At 42.0% G+C, this 25,470-nt stretch overlaps 1 protein-coding gene across 4 annotated transcripts in view; it reads right to left on the bottom strand.

Annotated features, from left to right (window-relative positions):
* TRIM33 (tripartite motif containing 33) overlaps positions 1–25,470 on the bottom strand; it is a 113,573-nt gene that overhangs the window by 61,633 nt on the left and 26,470 nt on the right. For all 4 annotated transcript variants that reach the window (XM_072997151.2, XM_072997152.2, XM_072997153.2 and 1 more), the window contains exons 2-4: positions 3,017–3,135; positions 2,748–2,895; positions 841–973 (exon numbers count right to left, since the gene is read on the bottom strand). In XM_072997151.2, the coding sequence (XP_072853252.2) occupies positions 841–973; positions 2,748–2,895; positions 3,017–3,135 (400 nt within the window). The remainder of the gene's footprint in view (positions 1–840; positions 974–2,747; positions 2,896–3,016; positions 3,136–25,470) is intronic.

Below are 25,470 nucleotides of genomic sequence, written 5' to 3'. Positions count from 1 at the left end.
CAACAGTTTTTCACATCTTTCTCTTAAAATCAATCAAAATTCAATTAAACTCAATTAAAACTCAACACTCAAATAACAGAAAAATCCTGGTTAAAGTGCCAACACCACTAGTGCTAAAACCAATATCTGTATAATTCTAGTTCATGAACTAGAATTATACCTTCTTCCAGCAATCTCCTTAAGCCACCTAAAGACTAAACCATGAAAGCTTTCATGATAAACCACCCTTCTAACTTGTTGCTACCCATTTCATTCCATTTATCAGAGTGGATCAACAAAACACCCCTGAAGATAAAACTACTGTAGGCATTTCTCAATTCCAAGCATGCAATATTTAACTTCTCTATTAACTTTTGATTGCATTTAAAAGTTTAATTGGATGATACATTTTAAAAGTTTTTTTTAAAATGAATGACTACTTCCCTCTTGCTGGTATCATCTTAGAACACACATTTACCTGTGCACTGGACAAAAATGCCATTCCTCAAGTTGGCATCTACTTTGTGCATCACCTAAAATTAAACATTTCCCTACCAGATCTGGAAATGCTGCTTTATAAATATGGAAATATGCACAGATGCAATTAGTCAGTTAAAACTCACATGATTAATCAACTAGCATGTGTTTTATTAGAGAACTACTCTATTCATTTTACTTGTCAATTAATCTTCACTGGAATACAAATTGAAACCCTGAAGTATCATCACTTCATTATTATTTGTCAAAAAGAAAAACATTTCATAATAAAAGTTGCTATGCCATAAAAATTTTAAAAATTAATCCACTGAGAAAAGAAGCAGTGTAGGAAGTGACTGGTATGGAAGTGACTGGTATCTATACCTATGTTCTTTGTGTTCCAGTAACTGACAGTCTCTGCATGTCAGTCTGTCGCAGGTTTCACAGAAAAGTTTTAATTGCTCCTGTTTGTGCACAGGACAAAATACAGGACGCTGACCAGATGCTCCAACAGCTTCTGTGTTAAAAACAGACAGACAGATTTAGTATTACAAAATACATGAAACTTTGAGTTAGTCTGAAGACCAAAATGCAGCTCTGTGGATAGCTTAGGGAGATGGAGCACAGTGCTGCAGAGCCAGGGTTGGGAATTTGATTCCCTAATGTGCCTTATAGAAGAACCAGCCTGTGTGGTCTTGAGCAACCTTCACAGTCTCAGAGTGGCCCCTGAAGAAGGGAAAAGTAAACCACTTCTGAGTACAGTACACGTATACACTTCTGAGTACAGTATACCTATCTGGAAACAGCTACCATAAGTTGGAATCCACCAGATGACATGCAATTATTATAATTACAGACCAAAAATACTAGACAACAGACCAGAACTGACAGTGGGCCAATTTTGATACAAAGGCACATATCCCTGGCTTGGAACAGCACAAAGCTCCACCCAATTTTTTTTTATTTTTATTTTATTTTTATTTTTTTGCTTCTTTCAGCTAGAACTGCATTCTGTCTCCCAGTGAGTGTAATATGGATAAAATCTCCAATTCTGAATGTAAGCAGATCTTTGGTTGAAGTTTATACACTCCCTCCTCCAAAAAAATGTTGTACTCTGAAAATGACTTCAAAAGAAACCTGTTACCTTTGGTACTCTCATCTCAAAAATATTGTTGTATGCATCTATATGTCATTATCAAGATATATGGTGTCTTAGCATAACAACTGAAAGATCAATTTTTGTTCTGTGGGCCACTATATCTAAATGTTCACACTAAAGAGGCATTAGAAGGAAGCAGAGGCAAATAAATAGTGGGGGGAAATTTGTCCAGTTACTGTACGTAACACACATTTAGGCTGAATTTTACTACTGGGAAAAGGTCAGATGCAAAAAAAAAAAGCACCTTCACAATATATGAAAGGTTAAGCCTCATAGCGTAGAGGTTAAACTGCAGTACTGCAGTCAGGATTCTGCTCATGGCCTGAGTTAAATCTCAACAGGCTCAGGTAGCTGGCTCAAGGTTGACTTAGCATTCCATCCTTCCATTGAGCAGTCTGTTAATATGAAGATTCATCCATAAAATTAAACATTTATTTTCCAGTGAAGTAAAAAAAGTGCATGCAGTTCATCAACTTTTCTTTAGGAAAACAAAAGAAAAAAATTAATGCCACAGATTTTCAGCCTACTGTAATATTTAGCTATAACTATATTTGATAATCAGGGCTTGAAAATTTTTAGAATGTTTCACCAGTCAGTCAAAAATTTCTCCAGTCAGCATGACCGGAATATAGCCTTGCAATTTATTGGGATTGGGAATCACTGATTTATACCCCCAGACTTGTGTTGCTTTATTACCTGTGTCCCTGTGGGGTCATGAAGCTTGTATTTTGAATGCCTTTCTTTTGAATGTCTCCAAAAATAAAATTAAAAGCAAACGTGTCCGGCCTCTTAAGGAGCCACGGTTCCCTCCTACCCCAGGATGTGTCCTCGTTCGGTTGAAATAGGGAGCAGGGAATCTCCATATTTTCCAGCATGGGACTACTCTACATTCTCCTGCAGAACTATACAGTATCTCTATGTGCCGCTCAAACTGTCTTCGCGTGAGAAGGGGGAGGGGAGGACTGCAGGATTAGAGAGATAGAGAGACAGGCGGAGGGGAAGGAGGCAGGCAGGGAGGGAGCTGTGACTTGTCGAGCAGCATTTTTTCACTCATCACAGACAAATGGATGAGTGTATTTTTCAAACCCTGTTGATAATAATGTATTAAATGAAATGTTAGAAACAGATTCACCTGAAGAGACATCTTCTTTCTTTCTGATCATATGATCCTTAGTAAATTTTACTCTTTGATGGGCTTCTATGCATGTTTTGCACAGCCATTCTCCACATTCCACACAGAAACCAACTGCACTAGAATTATCTTCACAGCTGGTACACACCTAAAAGCAGGGGAGAAATTCAAATACTGAAGCTTTGACATCAGAATTGGGAAATTACCAAAACCTATATCCCCCACAAGGTGAAAAACAAATCATATTGCAAGGAGAAAATGTGTCATACCTGTTCAGATTTTTCATCAGAGCTGCTGGGTGCTTCAGATGTGTCTTTGACAAAGTAGTTATCTACCAAGTCTATTTGCCTGCATTCCTGGCGACAGATTGGACACCTGATCACACCAACTGCAACCAAAAGAGGACACTTCTTACAGTTCTCTGGATTGCCAAACCTTCATATGCTTTAAGCAACTTCATAATAGGCATTTCTAATGAAATCATAAACTAAATCCATCAACACAATGTCTCCAGAGATAACAACATAAGATTACTTTCTTCTCCAGTGACACATACAATAGTACATTTTATCTTGAGAATAACAGGGAAGTAACCAGGGTTGGACCTCTAGGATGGTAAAATCTAATTGAATCAAAAGGAATCCCTTGTCTTCACAGCAAGCCCTTCCCCCAATATACAGTAGAACCACAGTATCTATGGGGTTTGGCCCCAACCCCCACCCCTGTGGATGTTGAAAAAAAAATGAAAGTATCTAATACTATACACTGCATGGTCTCTGGCTCCCTCTAGTGAACAGTTCTGGTAAATACACTCTAGAAATATACAGTGGTGCCTCGCTTAGCAACATTAATCCGTTCCGGAAAAAACGTTGCTAAGTGATTTTATCGCTAAGCAATATTAAAAAGCCCATAGAGACGCATTAAAACGCGATTAATGCGTTCCTAAGGGCTAAAAACTAACCTTTAAGCAAAGATCCTCCATAAGGGCGGGCATTTTTGGTGCCTCTAAAGCGAGGAAACACAGCGGGTGGCCATTTTGAAACTGCCAATCAGCTGTTTAAAAAGGGTTGCTTTGCCATGATCGCTTCCCCGCGATCATCGCAAAGCGAAAAAACCCCATAGGGCCCATCGCAAAGCGATCGCTTTTGCAATCACAAAAACTCCGTCGCTAAGCAATTTCATCGCTCAACGGAGCGATCGCTAAGCGAGGCACCACTGTATATAAATACTGTACGTATTTCTTGCGGGGAGTATTTAGTATTTTCATGAAACAGGTAAGTGAATCGGTGGATACTATTCCCATGAATAGGGAAGTCCTACTGGACTTCTGAAAGGAGCTCTGAAGAGCTGGGAAATTCCTTGGATGTGTTTTTAAAATGGTGTATAGGAGTGTGTTGGTAAAGAAAAAAATTCTTTTTAGATCACTAGCATAGCACCAAATTTAGTCGAGAGACCAAACAAATTCCTATGAGTCATGTTGATTTTTCTAAGTGCTTCAACAACCAAGCAATTAAGCTTTTTCCCAGAACCACTAAGTATTCCATAAGCAGTCATAAGTGTTAACTTTGCAACTGTAAGGGATCCTATTTTGCTTCATAAAATGGAGTAACACAAGAACTAAAGATGGGGGGGGGGCAACGTTATATTATTTACATAGAACTCTCTTGTATTTTTTTCAGGAATCCTCTGCACTTAATAGGTTAGATCCAAATTAATCTGACCTAAGTCCCATTGAAAGCAGTGAAAGCCCAGCTACAAACTATTATCACTGTGTTACTAAAAAACTGCAGGCACATCATCACATGGTGATTTGCTCCTGAGGAACACTGATAGTAAGTCAGAACTTCCTTAATTATAATTTATCTAGGCAAGATATGGCATTGAATGTACATGACATCTCTCAATGTCATCCTAGGCAACTATTTGTATAAACACTTTTTAAAAAATGAGAACACTGATAAATTTTTCCTTGGACACTGTCTTTTTATTTCATTATACAGTATATATTAATAAGTTCACCCATACAGTTCTGCACATATTACTACTTCAATTTGTACAGCACAAATGATTTTTCCAAAGGACTTGGACAAAAAAGTTATATCTGCTTTCATCTAAAGGAAACCATAGCTTTAAATAGATTGGAGGCTATCGGAGCTTACTAATGTCAGAATGTTTATAAAAAATAATCCTTTGGAAGTTTATGACAAATATTAATTATAAACTGTCATCTTCTGTCCCACCCACCCCCATAATCATCTTCCATTCCACCACCCCCAACCATAATCCATACACATATAAGCCTGTGGCTTACACTCCATGTATCTGAAGAAATGGACTTTGTTGATGAAAGCTGATACCAAAAACAAAAGCTATTACTTCTGAAGGCTCCACAAAGGAACTCTGCTGAAATTTCTTTAAAGTTTTCATAAACAAGGCAATACTTTCAAGCTGCATAAAACTTATTTCATTTTTTAAAAATGCACAAGCTTTCGTCTGAGGAGTTTACCGCATACACCAATGTAGCCTGTATCTGAAGCAATCAATAACTGCATCTCACTCTTTTTAATAAGAGAAAAAATATTATAAAGTAGGGGAATTGCAACCAGTAGGTTCAATGTTGCTGAACTCCAGCTTCTTTCATCTTGGGCCACTGGCCATGCTGGATATAACACTGATAGAAACTGCAGTTCAACAACATCTGGTGGGGCTGTCAGGGATAAAAATCAATTTAAATCACAATTTAAATTTTAAAAATCAAAATTTAATAATCAAAAACCCATTTTTTATTTAAATTGATTTGATTTAAACCAAATTCATCCTGGGGGCTGTCCTTGTTTATTAAAGAATAAATCATTTTATTCTTCTAATCTTAGTAAGCTCTCAATAGGGCATTGCTTGGGTCACCTGCAGACTGTAGTTAAGAAAGCATTTCACATAGGGATGCACAGGGCTGTACTGCACAGTTGGGGAAGATCATATGTGCACATGTCATTACCTAAATTGAGGGCTATGTACAGTATTATTTCTGCCATTCTTTGCATGTGGAAAAAACAAAGAACACCTAATTGGGAACATAATTGAACCTTTCTTATAAAGTCAGCTCCAGGTTTAAGTGCCCTCTAGTAGATCCACTCCTGCACAAGGAACACTTCTAATTGGCCTCACTCCAAACTTAAATAGCAACTCACAGAACCAGCCACACAGTACTGATCAAATATGACATCTACAAGACACCTTCCCACCAATTCTGGATGCTCATATGGAGCTGAGGAGAGATAACACAAAATTATATCAAAAACATATTGTAAAAGATCATCTACCTATCAATTTAAGTGCTACAATGTAAACAGACATTTAAGGAATATTAAACATCTTCTTTCAATAAGTGAACTATGAACTAAGTACTTAATGATACAGGTAGCTACAGTGATGCCATCAAATACTAAGAAACAGGTAAAGTGTATTTTAATTAAACTAGCTTTTCTCAGAGCAAAAATGTGAGCTTTCAAGTTATATAACAACAGCACAAGGTCAAAGGCAATTCTCAAAATATACGTAAAAAAATTAGTACACATGTATGATTGAAATCGTGAAGGCAAGAATATTTTCTCATGCTAGAGGAAATGTAATGGGAGAAGAACACCAGAGGAATAGAGGTGAGGAAAGGAAGCAACAGTTATAGGACAGAAGTGCTATTTCCTAGCTGAGGAATGTAAGGACGACACACTCCTGGATCAGCATTCCGGTTCTCATAGGCGCCAACAATATGGCTTCACAAAGTTCAGAAACAAAACACAAACAAACACAAAAATACTTCCCAGTTTTGCTCTCCAACACCTGCTCAGTGGCATTCTCTGTCTGAACAAGGAGATAACTTTTCGCCACAAATAGGCCTAATCTACGTGAATTAGTCTTAAATCCCTATTAATGCCATTTAAGCTAGTGGCCATCACCACATCTTGCAACACTGGATTCATAGCCATTACTTTATCTTCTGACAATGAATTAAGTCAGTCATGTGCTGTACACAGATATCCTCTTTATTCATACCTATCAGGAATATAATATTTTGCCTAGATATGCTCTTCACATCATGTGTAAATATATAAGCTTCTATATACAACAACCAACCATCCCTCAGCTACCACAAGCTTCCTTCCCAGAAGTTGTCCATCACATTCAAACCAATGTCAAGAGGGATCTTTCACTTCACAGATTGCTACAGAAACAGTGACTGACACTGCACCTACCTTGTTCAAGTTGTACAGTTCTGTAAAAAGTGAGATGAAAACCATCCCCAAATCATACAGCATGGGCAGAAGGCTCATGGAGAGAGAGCTCTTCTATCAATTTGCACCATACTGTAGAAAACGAAAGAAATGACATTTGTTTTTCTTCCTATTTCCTCAGAACAGTTTGAAGAGAAAGAGGAGTCTCTTCACATAAGACAGATGGGGGGGGGGAGAAATAAAACATCTGCAAGACACCTTTCCACCAATTCTGTAGAGATATGGAACCTCTTCTCATTATACATTATACTCATCTCATTACATTTTCTGCAAAAATCCACTGTAATGTAAGGTTCTCATCTCTCTGAAAACTAGAAGAAAATGAGAAACTATCTCTTCTAACATTTTCTACATCAAACACACAAACTCAGGGAAAAGAGAGTAGTTGGGCTTGGCAAAAGTAGTAACTAGTCATTAAGACTAGCTAAAATACATGGAGAGCATTCAAAAATTATTATTTCAATAACCATATAGGTTTTATATTTGGTTAATGTCACATCACTCATAGGACCAGGATGTTGTCAGAAGCATCCTTTGTAGAGGGGAAAAAAACCTACAAATTCAACTGTAGTGAGCCATCTGTTCACATGTATCAGTTCAGTCCAAACCATTAGATAATGTCACCCTAGAGCAGTGGTGTCGAACTGTGGCCCTCCAGATGTTCTTGGCCTTCAACTCCCAGAAATCCTGGCCAGCAGAGGTGGTGGTGAAGGCTTCTGGGAGTTGAAGTCCAAGAACATCTGGAGGGCCACAGTTCGACACCACTGCCCTAGTATATATTACAGCTGGAGTCCCCAACCCCGGAACGTGGCCCGGTGTCGTGACGTGGCCTTGGCAGGACCAGGCCACAGAGACAGATCTTCCACCGCCCCCCATGCGCACCGACCCACATGCACGGGTGCCACACACATCCTCTGTGCGCCCTGCCCATCTGCACATGCACACGAGCGTGCCTCACGCATCCCTGTGCATACGTGCCCCACTCACACATGCACATTAGTGTGCTACGCCCACCCACGAGCATGGTCCACACATCCGCTCATGTGCACAAGCACACTTCTGCCCACCAATGCGTGTGCACACCCCACACGCCCCTGAGCGGGGGGTGTCATGCCCTCCCACACACTGACCCCATCCCACAACTCCAACCAGTCCGCAGTTTAGAAAAGGTTGGGGACCACTGTATTACAGCATCTATTTAGTCTCAGTTCTGCTACCCCTTTTAACTTTGGGGTCTCATCTATAAAACTGGAGAGAAAGCAGTAGAATGAAATAAAAGAGTGCAGGTCTGAATCTGCCACAGCCAGTCCCACTGACACTACTGGTCCCATCCTGGAATGGGACAAACCACCACTGCTAATACCACTTACAGCACCTGTACCACAGGCTGGCAATCATATTCTGACATATCCTGTAGTCACAACACTGCCAACTCTGAACATCACTTCCAGACAATGCAGAAAAACAGGATCAAATGTTTTCCCTATCTTAAAATGATTACACATCACTCTCATACATTGACAAAAGTGTAACATATAAGGGATTAGTATACATCTGAGAGATATGATTCATCATGTGTTTAAGTAAATTCTAATTAACTCACCATAAGGAGCTATTTTTCCACACTCGGTGCTCACAGGCTACAATGAGGTTACGGGGTTATAAAAAAAAGACAAAACAAGAAATCCACTGTACACTGATAAAATGAAGAACACAAACAGAAGACTATGTTAGCTGGTCTGCCAAAGAGAAGACTATGTTACTTGGTCTTGAGTGAGATTTGTCAGTCCCTACAGCATAATCCTTTCCCCTTCTCATTATACCACTTTGATGTTACTTGTTCTTCTCACTATATAATTTAAACTGTTCCCATGATTCTGCAGTGCTGCTTCAGAGCTCTTCTAACTTTAAAGTACACATGAGGAACTTGGGCCGGGTGGAAGGACATTTTTTTAGATTCTGGCCAGCAGCCAGAAGCCACATCTCCAAGGGCAGATCTAGAGGTGAGGGGTTTGGTCAAAGAGGCTAGTTTGCATATTTATATTTTACAAATATAAGACAGATAGAATTACCAATGTACTACCACTTTCAAAATATTTGAAATATTTTCCCATCAATAAAATCAAAATAACCCAAAAATCATATTCATAATTAAATCTCACACCCTAGTTAAATATAAATAATAAACACTAAGATATTTTTCTTCAGGCAAGCTTTTTCCCTGAGTGAATGACTGCCAAGTGCAGTTTTTAAATGGACTACTGCACCTTACTGCACAGAATGTTTTTTGGTGTTGCTTATGTTTTTTGGTATTGTATTTATTGATCCTTTTAGTATTGTATACTCACTGTTGTTAGCTTAAACACTGTCTTTTAATTGTTGTTTAATTGCTGTCATGGGTCCTTTTTAAGAAGAAAGGTGAGTTTAAAATATTTGAAATAAAAAAGAAACAAGGGATGAAACTTCTGAAAATTAATTTTTTATTTCATTTTATTAAATTTCATAAAATATTCTTCATTCCCTGACAACCAAAATCATGTATCAACTTACAACTCTCCAAGGTTATTTCTAATTATATTTTTTAAATTCTAATGCGTGCACTTACAGTATATTACAGGAGTGAGTACACCCCCTCACATTTCATAAATATTGTAGTATATCTTTTCATGTGACAACACTGAAGAAATGACACTTGGCTTCAATGTAAAGCAGTGAGTATACAGCTTGTAGAACAGGGAAATGTGCTTGTGACGATTGTCCTACATCACTCCTGTCATTCATAGTCTGAATCTCATTTGCATGAGCCTATGAGAGGACTGAAGGGGTGGAGTCAGCAGATATATAAAGGTTTGGCAAGATAAGATAAAAGGGTGAGATAAAATGTGTAGATAAATGGTCAGTGAGATAGTGAGAGAAGAGAACAGATACTAATAAAGATAAGCTGGTCAAGATAAACTGATAGAGCAGGTGGTGATTGGTTATGTGGCAAGATATATGGTATTTTAATGATTTGATTGTGTACAATGAATATATGAAGAAAATCTGTGATTATGATTAAATTGGTTACACTTCAATAAATAAGTTCTGTTGGCAGATACCAGACAAGTGTTTGACTGCAGTCTTTTGTATTGTGGATAAAGGAAATCCACTGGTGGCAGAGAGGGAAAGAGAAGACTGAACCGTTTGTGAGGACAGAACACATAGGTGCATAAAAGGAGTGAACATCACAATTGGTGTCAGCTGGTGGGATGACATAACGTGAGTTGTTTGTTTGGTGAAACAAGCAGGGGGCCACGTGCCAAACATCACAGTGCTGTCCCCTCAAAATTACGCAACACACAGCCATTAATGTCTAAACCGCTAGCAACAAAAGTGAGTACACAAAAGTGAGTACACTAAGTGACAATGTCCCAATTCTGCACAAAGTGTCAATATTTTGTGTGGCCACCATTATTTTCCACCACTGCCTTAACCCTCTTGGGTATAGAGTTCACCAGAGCTTCACAAGTTGCCACTGGAATCCTCTTCTACTCCTCCATGATGACGTCACAGACCTGGTGGATGTTAGGGACCTTGCAACCCTCCACCTTCCATTTCAGGATGACCCACAGATGCTCAATAGGGTTTAGGTCTGGAGACATGCTTGGCCAGTCCATTACCTTTACCCTCAGCTTCTTTAGCAAGGCAGTGGTCATTTTTGGAGGTGTGTTTGGGGTCGTTATCATGTTGGAATACTGCCCTGCGGCCCAGTCTCCAAGGGGAGGGGATCATGCTCTGCTTCAGTATGTCACAGTACATGTTGGCATTCATGGTTCCCTCAATTAACTGTAGCTCCCCAGTGCCAGCAGCACTCATGCAGCCCCAAACCATGACTCTCACACCACCATGCTTGACTGTAGGCACGACACACTTGTCTTTGTACTCCTCACCTGGTTGTCGCCACACATGCTTGACACCATGTGAACCAAATAAGTTTATCTTGGTCTCATCGGACCACAGGACATTGAAATTAGTTAACTATATCCAATTAAGGAGGAAGGAAGTATCAATCAAGGAAATGCAGCCAAGATGATTTAGGATGTTTGAGCAGGAAAAAACCTAATATTAACTTTTGAAGTTGTAAACTATTAAATTGTTCTTTAATAAATTATGAAAAGCCACAGAAGTCATGGGAAACCTATTTTACATCGGGAAGAGGAAATCTTTGGCTCTACAGATGTTTGGCCTACAATTCCTTTACTACTTGACTGGCATTTGGAGGTGGGATTAATGAGAATTGACTGCCAATCTACCTTGCCTATTGTAAGAGAAAAGTTTACACAGCTACAGAATAGCTAGCTAGAGCAGACTGAACTACTAAAGTCTCCCTTAGTAGACCATCCCTTATTTGTTAGTTTACGAGGGGGTGCTGATAAGTATTCAGCCTTTCCCAGAAAAATCTGAGCTAGGAAGCTATAAATTGCAGGGTGTATTGGCAAATTTGTCTGTAATGGTGCAAAAATCAACTACCTATGATTTTAACTTATTTTTCATGTTCAGGTCCAAAGTGAACATGGCAGTACCTCCAGAAAAGTTTAATGTGGTAGAGCAGTGATCCCCAACCTTGGGCCTCCAGATGTTCTTGGACTTCAACTCCCAGAAATCCTGGCTAGCAAGGGTGGTGGTGAAGGCTTCTGGGAGTTGTAGTCTAAGAACATCTGGAGACCCAAGGTTGGGGACCACTGTGGTAGAGCATAGGACCATAATCAAGTTCCTCTTTCTCCAAGGGAAAGGTGCAAAGCAGATCCATGATGAAATGTCGCAAACTATGGGTGACAGTGGCCCTTCATATGCAACAGCTAAACGTTGGGTTGTCAATTTTTAAACTGGCCATTTCGGTGTTGAAAGTGAAAAACCCAGTGGAAGGCCTGTTTCTGTCTCTGTGCCTGCAAATGTGAAAGCCATCCATGACATGATCATGGAGGACCGCCGACTATCAGACAAAAGTATTGCTATATATCTGAGAATATCATGTGAGACAGTGGGTGCCATTATTCACAACGACTTGGAAATGAGAAAGCTGGCAGCAAAGTGGATCCCCAAACTTTCGACAACCAAACAAAAGAGGAAACGTGTGGTCATCGGTGGCTGTTTTGGAACATTTTGCAAGAAATTAGTCAGATTTCCTGGGCAAACTGGTAACTGGTATGAGACATGAATCTACTGTTGTGATCCTGAGACAAAGGAACAGTCTATGGAATGGAGGCACAGTGGCCTCCCCAGGCCAAAGACGTTCCGAGTGCAAGGGTCGGTGCAGAAGCAAATGGCAACAGTTTTTTGCGACAAGAAGGAAGTTCTGCTGGTGGACTACCTCCGACAGGGTTCAACCATCAATGCAACATATTATTATGCTTTATTGATGAAGTTGAGGCAAAACGTCAAGGAAAGCTCTCCAAAGGTGTCATCCTGTTGCATGACAACACCTTGTCACACACTGCAGGTGAAACAATGGCAAAACTGACATCCTTAGGCTTTCAAGTGATGCCCCATCCACCCTATTCTCCTGAACTGGCTCCTTTTGACGATTAGCTGTTCCCTAAACTCAAAAAACACCTAAACGGACAATGATTTTGGAGTGTCCTGGAGGCAACTAATGCTGCAAATGAGTGGTTACACCAGCAGTCGGAAGAATTTTATTTGAAAGGACATAAGAAGCTGCAGGACAGATGTCGCAAGTCAGGGCCGGACTGGCTATCTGGCACTTCTGGCAAATGCCAGAAGGGCCGATGGTCAGAAGGGCCAGTTCCTGCCTCGGCTACCCGCTTCCCCCCCCCGCGAGGGGCTGCGGCGGGGCTGAGGGAGCCCGAGCCTCTTTGCGCGAAGTCTCTCCCCCCCTCCTCTCTCTTTTCCTTCCTTGCCTCCTCAGGCTAAAACTCTTGCTCTGCTCGCTGCTAGTTGCCCAGGCACTGAGTTGGCTGTCGAGCTGCAGGGCGGGTTTGGTGCTAAAGGCTCCAGAGTTTGAGGCTGGCTTTTTTCCCCGCCTGACACACACACACTCGGTGGGCGGGCGGGTGGGCGGGCAGCTCCTCCCTCTCCGCCTTCCCCTCGCTGCGTCTTTCCAGCTCAGGGCTGACTGTCCTGCTGCACTACAGCTTCCTGGCTCCAGGAGTTGCTGCTCTGCCTGCCTCCTCTTTTTTTTTTTTTTTTTTTGCTTCCTCGCTCACCCACTCACACGCTTTCCTCTTCGCCAGGAGAGAGAGGCCGGAGAGCAGAACTGGGACGCTAGCACAGCATTGTGGGAGGTGCGGGACCTTTTAAAGCCGCAGTCCAGACAAACCTCGTTCACACGTGCTCGTAACATCGGGTGGCCTTGGTTGCTTGAAGGGCTCGTTCACACGTGTACATAACGCGATCTCGGGCTCGTTTCCAAGAGCATGTTGCTCCCTCGAAGGCTGCATCTCTGGCACGGTTATGATTGCATCTATGAACGGGTCGTCACAGATGCAAGCTATACCTGGATATACTTTAATGTAGCGTTGCCTCTCTCTCTCTCAATCTCTCTCTCACTCACTCTCTCAACATATATTTCTGCTGATTCACAAATTGATTAACATGATATGAATTACCATCACAGCGACCCAATGTCAGACACGTTTGGTTCAATAGAAATACCCTTCATGTGATGAGGACTAGAACCTCAGCAGGAAGCAGTTTAGGCGGCAGCATGCAAACTGAGCATACCATGTGCATGTGGTTTGTGCAGTGTGCCCAGATCTTCCTTCTACCAAAAGGTAATTAATTGCACACCTGTAGCCTAAATAAGAACTGCCTGCATCACATCGGGCTTTTGTGGTAAATTGCAGTCCTTGATTCTACATTGACCCTACATTCAAGTGGTGGTGAAAGTGAAGAGTGCTTTCACACAGCTCCATTTCATGTGCCAGCTACATATTTCCCTGAGTAGCCCTGCCTGGAGTACAATCATCCATATTTTACCTACCTCATATCTAGGCTACTACAATACGCTCTATACAGAGATACCCTTGAAGAATGTCTAGCAGCAGCTTTGGTTGATGCAATCCGAAAAAGCTAGGGTTCATGTCCATTGTGCCAATATGACACCAGTATTGAAAGACCCAAGCTGCTTGCAAAGTTTATTTCCACACCAAGTTTGCAGTGTTGGTTTTGAGATTTAAAGCCATAAATAGTTCTGGATTTGTTTAGCTATGGAACTGCCTGTCTCATTCATTGAAGGAATGACAGACAGGAGACATATTCATCAAAGAATTGAAGAACATGAAAAAAGTGCAATGCACAGAGCAAGTGCTGAAGCTTATTTTTTGAATGCCAGCAGTGCAGATATCAATCACTTACTTCATAGTAATCAAATGTCTGTACACAGAGAACAAGTCAGAAAAAGACGTCAGATATTGGAGCGTGTCATAGACATTGTGAAAGTGATTGGGAAACGTTGACTTAGCTATCGAGGCAACAAATTTGAGGCTGCATACACATTGGAGGACCATTCACTTGATCATGGAAATTTTTTAGAGTTGGTCTTACTTCTTAGCAAGTATGATGTCTGCCTTAAAGAACATGTCAACAATTGCATAGCAAAAAGCAAGAAGTCACATTCAAGTGGAAAGGGCAGAGGATCATTAGTAACTTTGCTCTCCAAAACAACAATAAATAAAGTTGTCGAAACAATACGACAGTTAATTCAAGAGGCAGTGGCAAGCGGTGTTAGAGAAGCTGGGATGTTCTCAGTGCAAATTGACACAACTCAGGATATTACTTCAAGAGACCAATGCTCAGTAATTGTTCGTTATGTGACAGACTGTATTCATGAGAAGCTCCTTGATTGTGAGTCTTCATCAGGTGAATACTTTCTTACCTTACTAAGGCAAGTTCTGCAGTCATGTAAAATTGACATAAAAAATTGCACTGGTAATTCTACCGATGGAGCAGCTAACATGCAAGGACAGTATAGAGGCTTCTCTACATGGTTGTCCAGAGAATCTCCAGGCCAAATTCATGTTTGGTGTTATGCACATGTACTCAATTTAGTACTGGCTGACACCACAAAGGTTGTAATTCCAAGTGCATTGTTATTTAATCTAATAAATGATGTTGGAGTTTTTATTCATGAGTCTTATCAACGAATGAATGTATGGCTAAATGTCAGTCAGGACCCACACCATCGAAGACTCTCTGTGATTGGGGAAACACGCTGGTGGTCCAAAGATGCAGCACTTATTTGGATCATTTTCCCAACCTGATTCGGCTTTATATGTTGACCTTATTGTAACATTGGCAAAGATTGAAGAAAACTCAAGATCTAAGCCAGAAGTACGAATAAAGGCAAAAACTTACGTAGAATCACTGCTTAAATATGAGACCGTTCTCACAGCACATATATTTCTTCGGATTTTTGAGCCGACATCCCCGTTGTCAAAATATCTACAAACAAGTGGCTTTGATGTATTACAAGCTCATCACATGGTCACAGGGACACAGGAAAATCTCAAAAAGCTTGCCAGAGATTTTGAAGGGGTCAAGAACAGTGCAGATGGGCAAATGACAAACTACAAGAACTTGAAGATTGTGAACTTGAAGTACAGGCCACCTTGCCTCATAAAAGGTTAAGAAAGAAGAAAAGCATGGCTGGTGAATGTTCTCAAGATGAAGTAATATCTGATGCCATCATGGCATATAAGATACAAGTACACAATGTGATCCTTGATGTAATCACGGAGAGCATAACTCGACGTTTTCTTGCTAGTGAAACACTGTATGCCGACTATGCATGCCTAGACCCTAGGAACTTTTCAAACATAAGAGAACAAGGGCTTCATATATCTGCAATGGAAGATTTAAGTAAAGTCTTGATCAAATTTAATGAGAATGTCACAGCTGAAAATTTGCGGTGTGAATTAACTAGTCTAGCTTTGCATTGGGACAAATTGAAGACATCAGCGCTAGAAGAATACACTCTAAGGGTGTCAAGAGAAACGCCCATGGAAGATCTAAGTCAACAATTTGATGAAATGGAGCTGTTAAATAAGCCATGTGCAACATGTAAGAATTGTGCCATTTGTTGCTATCAAATTCTACGGCGCTACAATTTATTAACAGATGCCTATAATGTCATAGGTCTAGCCTACAAATTCCTACTGACTCTATCATTTACTCAAGTTGCTTGTGAGAGAAGCTTCTCCACCTTGAGGTTCATCAAGAATCGACTGAGGAATACTGTATCCCAGGACCATTTGGATTCATTCATGTTAATGGCTACAGAAAAAGAAATCCTCATGAGTCTTGATGTGGATGCCATCATCAACAGAGTTGCAGAGAGTAGTGAAGCCCTGCAAAGTCTTCTTATTCCTTGATAACGTATCATTCCTAAGTCTTTCCAGTATTAGTAGGGTTCAAATTTAAAATGTTCAAATCATAAACGAGGTGGAAAGTTCTTGAGCTGAGCCTTTTGTTCCTGGTAGAAGTGTTGATGTAGGAGGATCTGCTACTTATGGCTTTTTCACATTGAACGTTTTGTTGCAGTTATGTTTAATGATCTAATGTTTCAATACATTAAAATAGCTATAAGATCTCACATTGTACTGTTGGTGTTTTTTGTTTAGAGAGCACTAGCATTGACAAATGTAAACATTAAATTTTAATTACACTTTTTGTTAAACGTGATGATTTTATAGGTTTAGATTTCCTGATGCTCCTTGTTATTTATACAACCAGGGCAATGATTGGGATAGGGAGAACTCGTAAGCATGTACCAATACCACTATACCAGCAACGCCCTTTCAGCGCGCCACAATATCGTGAATGGAGCCCACAACAGGTGGGCCTGTGTCCCCACAGCCGGTGGGCCTGTGTGCTCTAAATGCCAGGGCCGATTTTTGGCCCCAGTCCGGCCCTGTCGCAATTACACTGACTTCCTGGGAGACTATGTGGAATAGTGTGGTAGTTACAACTTCCTAGCTCAATTTTATCTGGGAAAGGCTCAATACTTATCAGCACCCCCTCGTATCTCAACTGGAATTTATTTGTTTCAATACATTCACATTCAGACTCTGGTAAACTGGAAAAACTGTTTCCATTTACTTAATTCTTCTTTTATAAAAACAAACATATTTTGTGAAAAAGTTAAATTGTTACATTACTGATCTTAACTGCTTAATTTACTTCATCCTTAACTGACTGACTGGTTACACTACATACAAAACACTTAAATCTGACTCCATAATAAACACACTGAGAGAACAGTAACTGAACCCTGATTGGAAAAAAGCTGGAAAAATAACTCTGAGGTACAGAGGGAAATAATTGGCTGCTACTGAATTGACTGACTTTCGTAGCAGCTACTCCCAGCCAAAACCTCTCAATGGTATGAGGATGCAATATATCCAACAGAAATAACACATTACTCCAGAGTTGGGGGTGGAAAACAGATGGCATCTATAGCAGAATAAGCTACAAAGGAAGGAGGAGTGCACTGCTTTAAATGCAACAGTTTGTTTAGCAACAACTATTAATCACCACCAAACAAGCAAACAGTCATATTATATCCCTTAAATAAATGCTTTTAAACACAAACATTTTGGGAGTATTCACCTTCTGGTCATAAGCATTATCTTCTAAGCTATTAGAAAAAATAGTACATCTATTTTCAGCTATATTAAAAATACTTCTATCCTGTCTCTTCACTGCTAGGTGCTTCACAACAAAAATAAAACATACCATCTAATGAGAGAGAAAATAAATCTAATAAAAACAATCATGCAACAAACATAAAAATCATGTAGAGTTCTGCTCCCAAATGTCCACCTAATGATACATAAGACTCCTTCTGAAAACCAGAAATAAGCTTAGGTAGATTTCTTCTAAAAGGTCATTTCACAGCCACTGGGCAACTGCTCCATGCTGAAACCATTTGATAGCTCATGATGATGGATCATGGAGCAAGGCAACTAATACATCTGTTAATGAACATCGAAGAAATTATTTAGACCAATCTTCCCTAATTTGGTGCCCTCCAGATGTACAGTGCTATACATCCTGAGCACTGGTTGATGGATGCTATAATATAAAGCACCTAGATAGCACATGGCTAGTCAAGGTTGCTTTAATAAATAATAACTGTGTCATCAAGTTGATTCTGAGTTATGGTTCTCTGTCATCAAGTCATCCCATTCTTCTGGGGGCATCCTGGAACTGTGAAAGTTGCTAAATCCCGAGAACGTTACCAGCAACACATTCTAACTGTGCTCACAAAGAAATGATCACAGAATTGGTTTTGTGCACTTCTGTTTTCTCAAGAGACTATTATAGCTCCATAGGTTTTACATATTAAATGTGCTCCATTATGAAAGATTATATTTTCAGCACCTTGCTGAATTAGAGAATCAGGTACAGGCAAATGAAGATACAAGACACAGAATAGTTTATTGTTACCGGTACAAGACATCCCATACTGGTGTCTTTAGTGTCTTAAAAATTTCTACAAGAAAATTGAGATGTGTCAGCCTAAATACAATATTTTTAATAGTATGATTTTAAAGAACAAAAGTACTGGTTTGACAGTATGGGAGCATTGGGTAAAAAGACAATGCCTAACTTGTTAACAGAGGTTTATGGGTGAGGGGTGCTGTCTGTGTAAAAAGAGTTTTGTCTCAAACCTAATTATCTCCAATACTTTAAACTATTTCTGAAAACATTAGACCCTTTTAGGTCTAAGTGAAATTAAGTCACATTTCTGCAATAGCCTTTGAAACTTATGCACACTAATAAAGTATAACCTGGCTGAAATCCTGTTCTGTAATTTGCACCATGTAAGGATGATGATGTCACCAGCTGCAGGCATTTTTCCAAAGATAGTTTCAGATTCCCGGGACACCTTCAGAGTCCCTTTCATAGCTGGGACATGGGGGAAGGTATCTTTAAATATTCAAGTACACCATGGTAATAAGACATAGTAATTAAAGACATGCCATCAGCCCCACAGCCCCCAACAACAAAGGGGATTCCACTGGAGCCCTGGGACATTCAGAAGGGAATTCAGAACTGTTTTATACCTGAAAAATGGTCAAGGCTGATGACATCATCAGCATTACATGGCACAACTGACAGAACAGGATTTTCACAATTACTTTGAAAGCACAGTATGCCAAGGATATAATTAGAGATACTATACACTGCACAGGACATCACACTAAATGTTGATTCAAAAATAATTTAATATTTTCATATTTTCCTAAGAGAAAAGTGTTACTCATTAGCATACATGTCTTTGGACAGAAATCCTCTCTATTCATACATTAAATGATACAATGTTCAAATAAAACTTTACATCATATCCAAAGCCAAAAGAAAGCAGCTAATAGAACATTCTAACTCGCTTCAATATCAATGTTAATCCACATATTCATCTTACATACACTTTTTACAAAGTTAGAAGTTGCGTGTTAGGAAGCACATTTAATTTTACTAAAATGTGGCGAAAGAATACCAAGCACACATGAGAAACAGCAAAGCACACATGAGAAACAGCAGGAGGCTAACATAACCACAATCTTGCCAAATTCCAGCTCATAATCTCTTAGTGATGGGTAGGCAATTGCTGTCAAGGGTTTTTTTTATTCTAGAAGGCATGGCAAAACTTGGGGACAACAGCCTGGATTGCAGAAGAGACAGAGTGGAGAAACACATGCTTCCTTTCCGTTTCTCTCGCTGACCCAGCTTGCCTCTTGGGACTTTCTCCTTCTCTCTCCTATTTTTTCTCTCTTTTTTCTTTTTTCTTTTCTCTTTTCTCTTGTCTACCTCTTCTCCCCCTGCCTGCTGTGGTATCTGTTTGGTGTCCCCCGACGCTGTGTTTGCGGGGAGAAGTGTGGAGCGTGGAGCGTGGGGGTGTGCCTGCTTGAATCCTGGACGCGAGGCGGCTGCGGCTCGAAACGCGAGGAGTGGGGGTGTGGAGCCGCAGCGGATCACTACCGACCTGTCGCTGGGCTGTTCGGGAGCCGGGAGCCCCTCCCGTTTCTAGCAAGTGGAGCCGATTTGGGGAGCGGCTGGAGCGGACGGAACACAGCGGAACAGATGGAGGCCAGTGCAGGTTGAGCTTTGGGCACGGGGTCTGCCGCGGCCGGAGGTTCCTGCCTGGCTTTGCTTGGCCCCGGGGATTTGGTGGAGCTCCTTCGTGAACGATCGGAGGCCGGCGGGATCCCAGAGGAGTGGAGGAGAAGGGGGATCGGAGCCGGCCGGAATCAGGAGAGTGCAGCGTTGTCCTGGGGACCAGGGAGAACTGGTGGGTCCGCTGGGTCGCTGGGGCTTTTGCGAGCCGGCGCCATGTTGGCGGCTCCCTTTCTTGTACCTGGCCTCTCTGCTCGTTACTTTATCTCTAACAAAGGCACTCACCAGACTGACTTCCAAGAGCTGGGAACGGCAGGGACTAAGTTTTTACCATCTTGGCTTCTGGCGCTACTGGTGCTTCAGTCCAGGCCTGGAAACATCATCAATGTGGGCCCAGAACTAATACTTAAAAACTGCAAGTCTCATCCCATGCATAAGAACTATAAATTAGCTCCATCAACGAGACCAACGATAAGGCCACAGGTTGGAAGATTGAAAAACTTGAACATATGGGGGGGACAGCTATTATGATTCTCTGTTATTAGTAATTTTTTATTGACTATTTAATTTTATTTATTATTAAGTTTGATATTGTCGGTTTATATGTTCCTTATTGTTAAATTTATTTTAGTATTGTATTGTATAATTTTTCTTTTAGTATATTTGTATTAAGTTATTAGTTCTTTTTTCTTTTTCTTTTTATTGAATTTATTATTTCTCTCTCTCTCTCTTTTTTTTTTCTTTCTTTTCTCTCCTTCGTCATGGAATGGGGGGCCTGCCTTCCCAGTGAGGGGCCACAAAACATCTCTGTGATTACGGGTAGAGGGCGATATGGCGTTGACTCCATCCCTACACGTGTCAGAAGAACTACGAACAGATGTCTAAAGGCTGTTCCTTGTTCTGAGATGGAGATCAACCCCCAGTATCGAGGTAGCCAGACCAGCCAGCCCTCTACTCTACGCCTGGTCTTGTTGAACGCCAGGTCTGTATCTAATAAAACCCAACTGATTTACGACCTTATTTTGGAGGAAGATGCAGACCTGGCCTGTATAACCGAAACATGGATTGGCGGAGAGGGGGGTCCCCCCCTAGCTCTCATCTGTCCGCCCGGTTATGCTGTTCAACACCAGGGTAGACTGGAGGGACGGGGGGGGGAGTTGCCATTGTTTATAAGTCCACCTTAGAGGTAATTAGGCGCTCCTCGGTGGTAAGACCAGGTCTTGAGGCTCTCCACGTGTGGATTGGGGCTAGGGACGGTATTGGGATCTTGCTGGGTTACCGTGCTCCCCGTGACCCAGCCACCTCCGTACCGGAGCTGGTGGACTTTGTCTCCGCGGCACTGTTGGGCTCCCCGAGGCTATTGGTACTGGGGGATTTCAACGTGCGTGCGGGGGCAGAGTCTTCTGGTCCAGCTCTTGAGTTCTTGGAGACCATGGCCTTCTTGAACATGTCCCAACATGTTAACGGCCCTACACACGTGGGCGGCCATACATTAGACCTGGTCTTTTCTACCAATGGGAGCGAGAGTGGTCCGATGGTGACTGACCTTGAGTCGGTACCCTTGTCATGGTCGGATCACCACCTAATAAGATGTACCACCAAGATGGCTCTCCCCCCTCGCAGGGAGCCGGGACCTATTGTTATGGTCTGCCCTCGAAGGCTACTGGATCCGATTGGATTCCAGGATGCCATGAGAGGGATTACAGCTGACCTGGCTGGTGCTCCTGTCGAGGCTCTGGTCGAGGCTTGGTTCACTGCCGCGACTAGTGCCGTAGACACGATCGCACCTAAACGCCCTCTCCGACGCAGAGATCGCCCGGCGCCCTGGTTTACCCAGGACCTCCGGACGTCGAAGCGGGTCAGGAGACGGCTAGAGCGCAAATGGAGAAAGGACCCGACGGTTTTTAATCGTATAGCTGTTAAGGTCGCTACTAACCTTTACCAGGCCAAGGTAAAGGCTGCCAATCGAACATACCTCACTAACCGGATAAGCGAGGCGTCCAATCAGCAGGCGGAACTATTCCGTATAGTACGTGACCTATCCGGAGTTGGCCCGGGAGATAGGCCTCCCCCTAGTTTTACACCGGGCCAATTTGCAGCATTTTTTAAATCTAAAGTGGAGGCCATCCGCCGGGACCTCTCCCCTTTTTTGAACACAGTGAGTCGAGCTGAGATGTCCAGCGCTCCGTCTTGTCCGGTGACTTTTGACTCTTTTCAGCCCGTTTCGCCCGACACTGTGGCCAGGACGCTTGACCGCTGTCATGCCACCACCTCCTCTTTAGACCCTTGCCCGGCCTGGCTAATCAAGGCAGCCAGGTCTTCAACAACGGAATGGGCCACTGTAATAATTAATGGGTCTTTCCTTGAGGGCAGATTTCCCTCTGCCCTCAAGGACACACTCATTAGGCCCATAAGAAAGAAACCGAGCTTGGCGGCGGACGAAATTGGCAATTATAGGCCCGTCGCCAATGTTTCTTTCTTAAGCAAGGTAGTTGAGAGGGTGGTCGCCGACCAGCTCCAGGCGTTCCTGGATGAAACAGATGCCCTGGATCCATTCCAGTCGGGCTTCAGGCCGCGCCACGGAACAGAAACGGCATTGGTCGCCCTGTGCGATGACCTACTGAGGGAGGCCGACAGGGGCAAAATGTTTCTGCTGGTCCTCCTCGACATCTCAGCGGCCTTCGATACCATTGACCACGGTATCCTCCTGGGGAGGCTCACCGAGTTAGGAATAGGCGGCCAGGCATTTGCCTGGCTCCGTTCCTTCTTGGAGGACCGTCCCCAGAGAGTCCAGCTTGGGGAGAATGTCTCGGCCCCGTGGAGCCTCAATTGTGGGGTTCCACAGGGGTCGATCATCTCCCCAATGCTGTTTAACATCTATATGAGGCCGCTGGGGAGGGTCATCAGGGGGTGTGGAGCTCGGTGCCACCAATATGCTGATGACACGCAGCTCTACATCTCCTTTTTTCCAACTGCAGGAGATGCCGTTCTGTCCCTTCAGCGTTGCCTGGAGACCGTACGGGAATGGATGCAGAACGGGCTGAGGCTGAACCCGGACAAGACGGAGGTACTGAGGGTGGGCGCTCCCACAGCTGGGGATCTGGGAAATTCCCTCATTTTTGGGGGCGTGACCCTGCCTGTCAGCGATGGGGTTCGCAGCTTGGGTATCCATCTGGACCCGGCGCTCACTATGGAAAACCAGGTGGCGTCTGTGGTCCGTACCGCATTTTTCCATCTTAGGCGGATAGCCCAGCTGCGACCCTACCTTGACGTGGGGGCCCTCACTACTTTGGTACATGCGCTTGTAATCTCAAGATTAGACTACTGTAATGCGCTCTACGTGGGGCTACCTTTGAGGCTGCTGCGGAAACTTCAGGTGGTGCAGAATGCTGCGGCCAGACTACTCAGTGGAGTGAGAAGATACCAACATATCTCCCCCACTCTGGCCGCATTGCATTGGCTGCCCATCCGATTCTGCATCGACTTCAAAGTACTGATGCTTACTTATAAAGCCCTAAACGGTTTAGGACCTCAATATCTGGCGGAACGCCTCCTCCCACCAAGATCTACCCGTGTCACTCGCGCAAGCCAGGAGGTAAGGCTGAGGAGCCTGACGCCGAGAGAGGCCCGGAAGGAAAAGACCAGAAATCGGGCCTTCTCGGCTGTGGCTCCTCGCCTATGGAACAACTTACCTCCTGAGATTCGTGCGGCCCCCTCGCTGGGCACTTTTAAAAAACAACTAAAAACATTTATGTATAAGCAGGCCTTCCCAACAGCTAATTCCAACAGTTAATTCCTGACGATTTTTTTTCTTTTATACTCCTATGATCTTTATCTTTATCTTTGTGTATTTGTAATGTTTTTAATATTTACTACTGCTGATTGTTAGCCGCCTAGAGTGGTCGAATCTGTCCAGATAGGCGGGATAGAAATGAAATAAATAAATAAATAAATAAATAATCTCTGGCTCTGAAGCCAGAAACCTAACTTACTGAGTTATGTAGCCAGTTCTTACAAAATCCTTTTGTCCACTAAGATAAATATACAACTGGTCTGACATAACATTAAAAAAGGTTCTGCACACATGAATCTCCAATGGTTGTTTATGTTCAAAATGTGCAGTTTGAACTACACCTCACCTCTACTACTCACGGGCTTATCTTAAGATCTAAGGTACCTGGGGATAAGGCCTACAGACTGGACCAGTCTATAAATATATGGACCTACTGAATGGATTAAAAATTTCTGAAATAGAATGGACATCAAATCTCATGAATTTAAAAAAGAGAGAGGAAATCTATAAAAACAGAAGAGTACTTTTCACAGGCTGATTTTTGCATAAGAATCAACAAAAAGGCAAAAGACATATCTGCTGTGGTGACAAGGCATTAGAACAGTATGCTCAAACTACATACATGGATACTTTCAATGGCTCTGTGACCACAGTGTACCTTGATAACCATGTTATTTACTTCAGAACAAAGGGATACTGCTTCTTGGCAATGAAGAAAAGGGATACATTGGACTTTTCTCCTCTACCATACAGAATCTACTCTAACAGAACTGAATTTTAGCAGTGGCAGGAAAGTAGACAATGCAGGAAAATTAGGGGTCTCAATGGAACAAACAATGGCACTTCTTTTTTCTCTCCTCTTTTATATATTAATCAGAGTTAATAAAAATCAATGTTGTTTTAAAAATCCAATTAATTTAAATCATCATTTAAATTTAAAAACATGTAAATAATAAAAAATCCAATTTTAAAAAATTAAACCTACCCTGATGTTAATTTTACTTTTTAAATTTTTTATCTGCTCTTAGGCCTTAGTTTACCCTTCTCCCTTAACTCTGAACGAAAGTTCAGTTTTTACAATGGGTCAGGTTATTATTTTTGAAGAATCTACAACACACACACACACACACACACACACACAGAGAGAGAGAGAGAGAGAGAGAGAGAGAGAGAGAGAGAGAGAGAGAGAGAGTGCAAGTGCAATGAGGGTCAACTTTCTCCACTTCATTTTACTTCTCCCCACCCCAATTCTTTCATCTGAATTTTCCTAGAACAAATTTTCTCCATCTTCCCTTCAATCTCCAGGAGGATGATTCCCTGAAAAAAGGTAGCTATCATTCTTTCTTTCTCCATAGAAAGACTGCTAAATGTTTAGAAGTAAGGAAGCTTTAAACAGATGGAAGATTAGGAGCAAATATAGCATTTTGTCCCCTTCATGGATTGCTACCTTGTCGTGGCGAAGGGGATTGAGTAACTCAGAGAAACTATGGGCTATGCCGTGCAGGGACACCCAAGACAGACTGGA

The sequence above is a fragment of the Pogona vitticeps genome, chromosome 4 (assembly GCF_051106095.1).
Source record: "Pogona vitticeps strain Pit_001003342236 chromosome 4, PviZW2.1, whole genome shotgun sequence".
Classification (NCBI taxonomy): Eukaryota; Metazoa; Chordata; class Lepidosauria; order Squamata; family Agamidae; genus Pogona; species Pogona vitticeps.
Note: the sequence above shows the minus strand (reverse complement) of the source record. Positions and strands in the feature narration are given on the sequence as shown.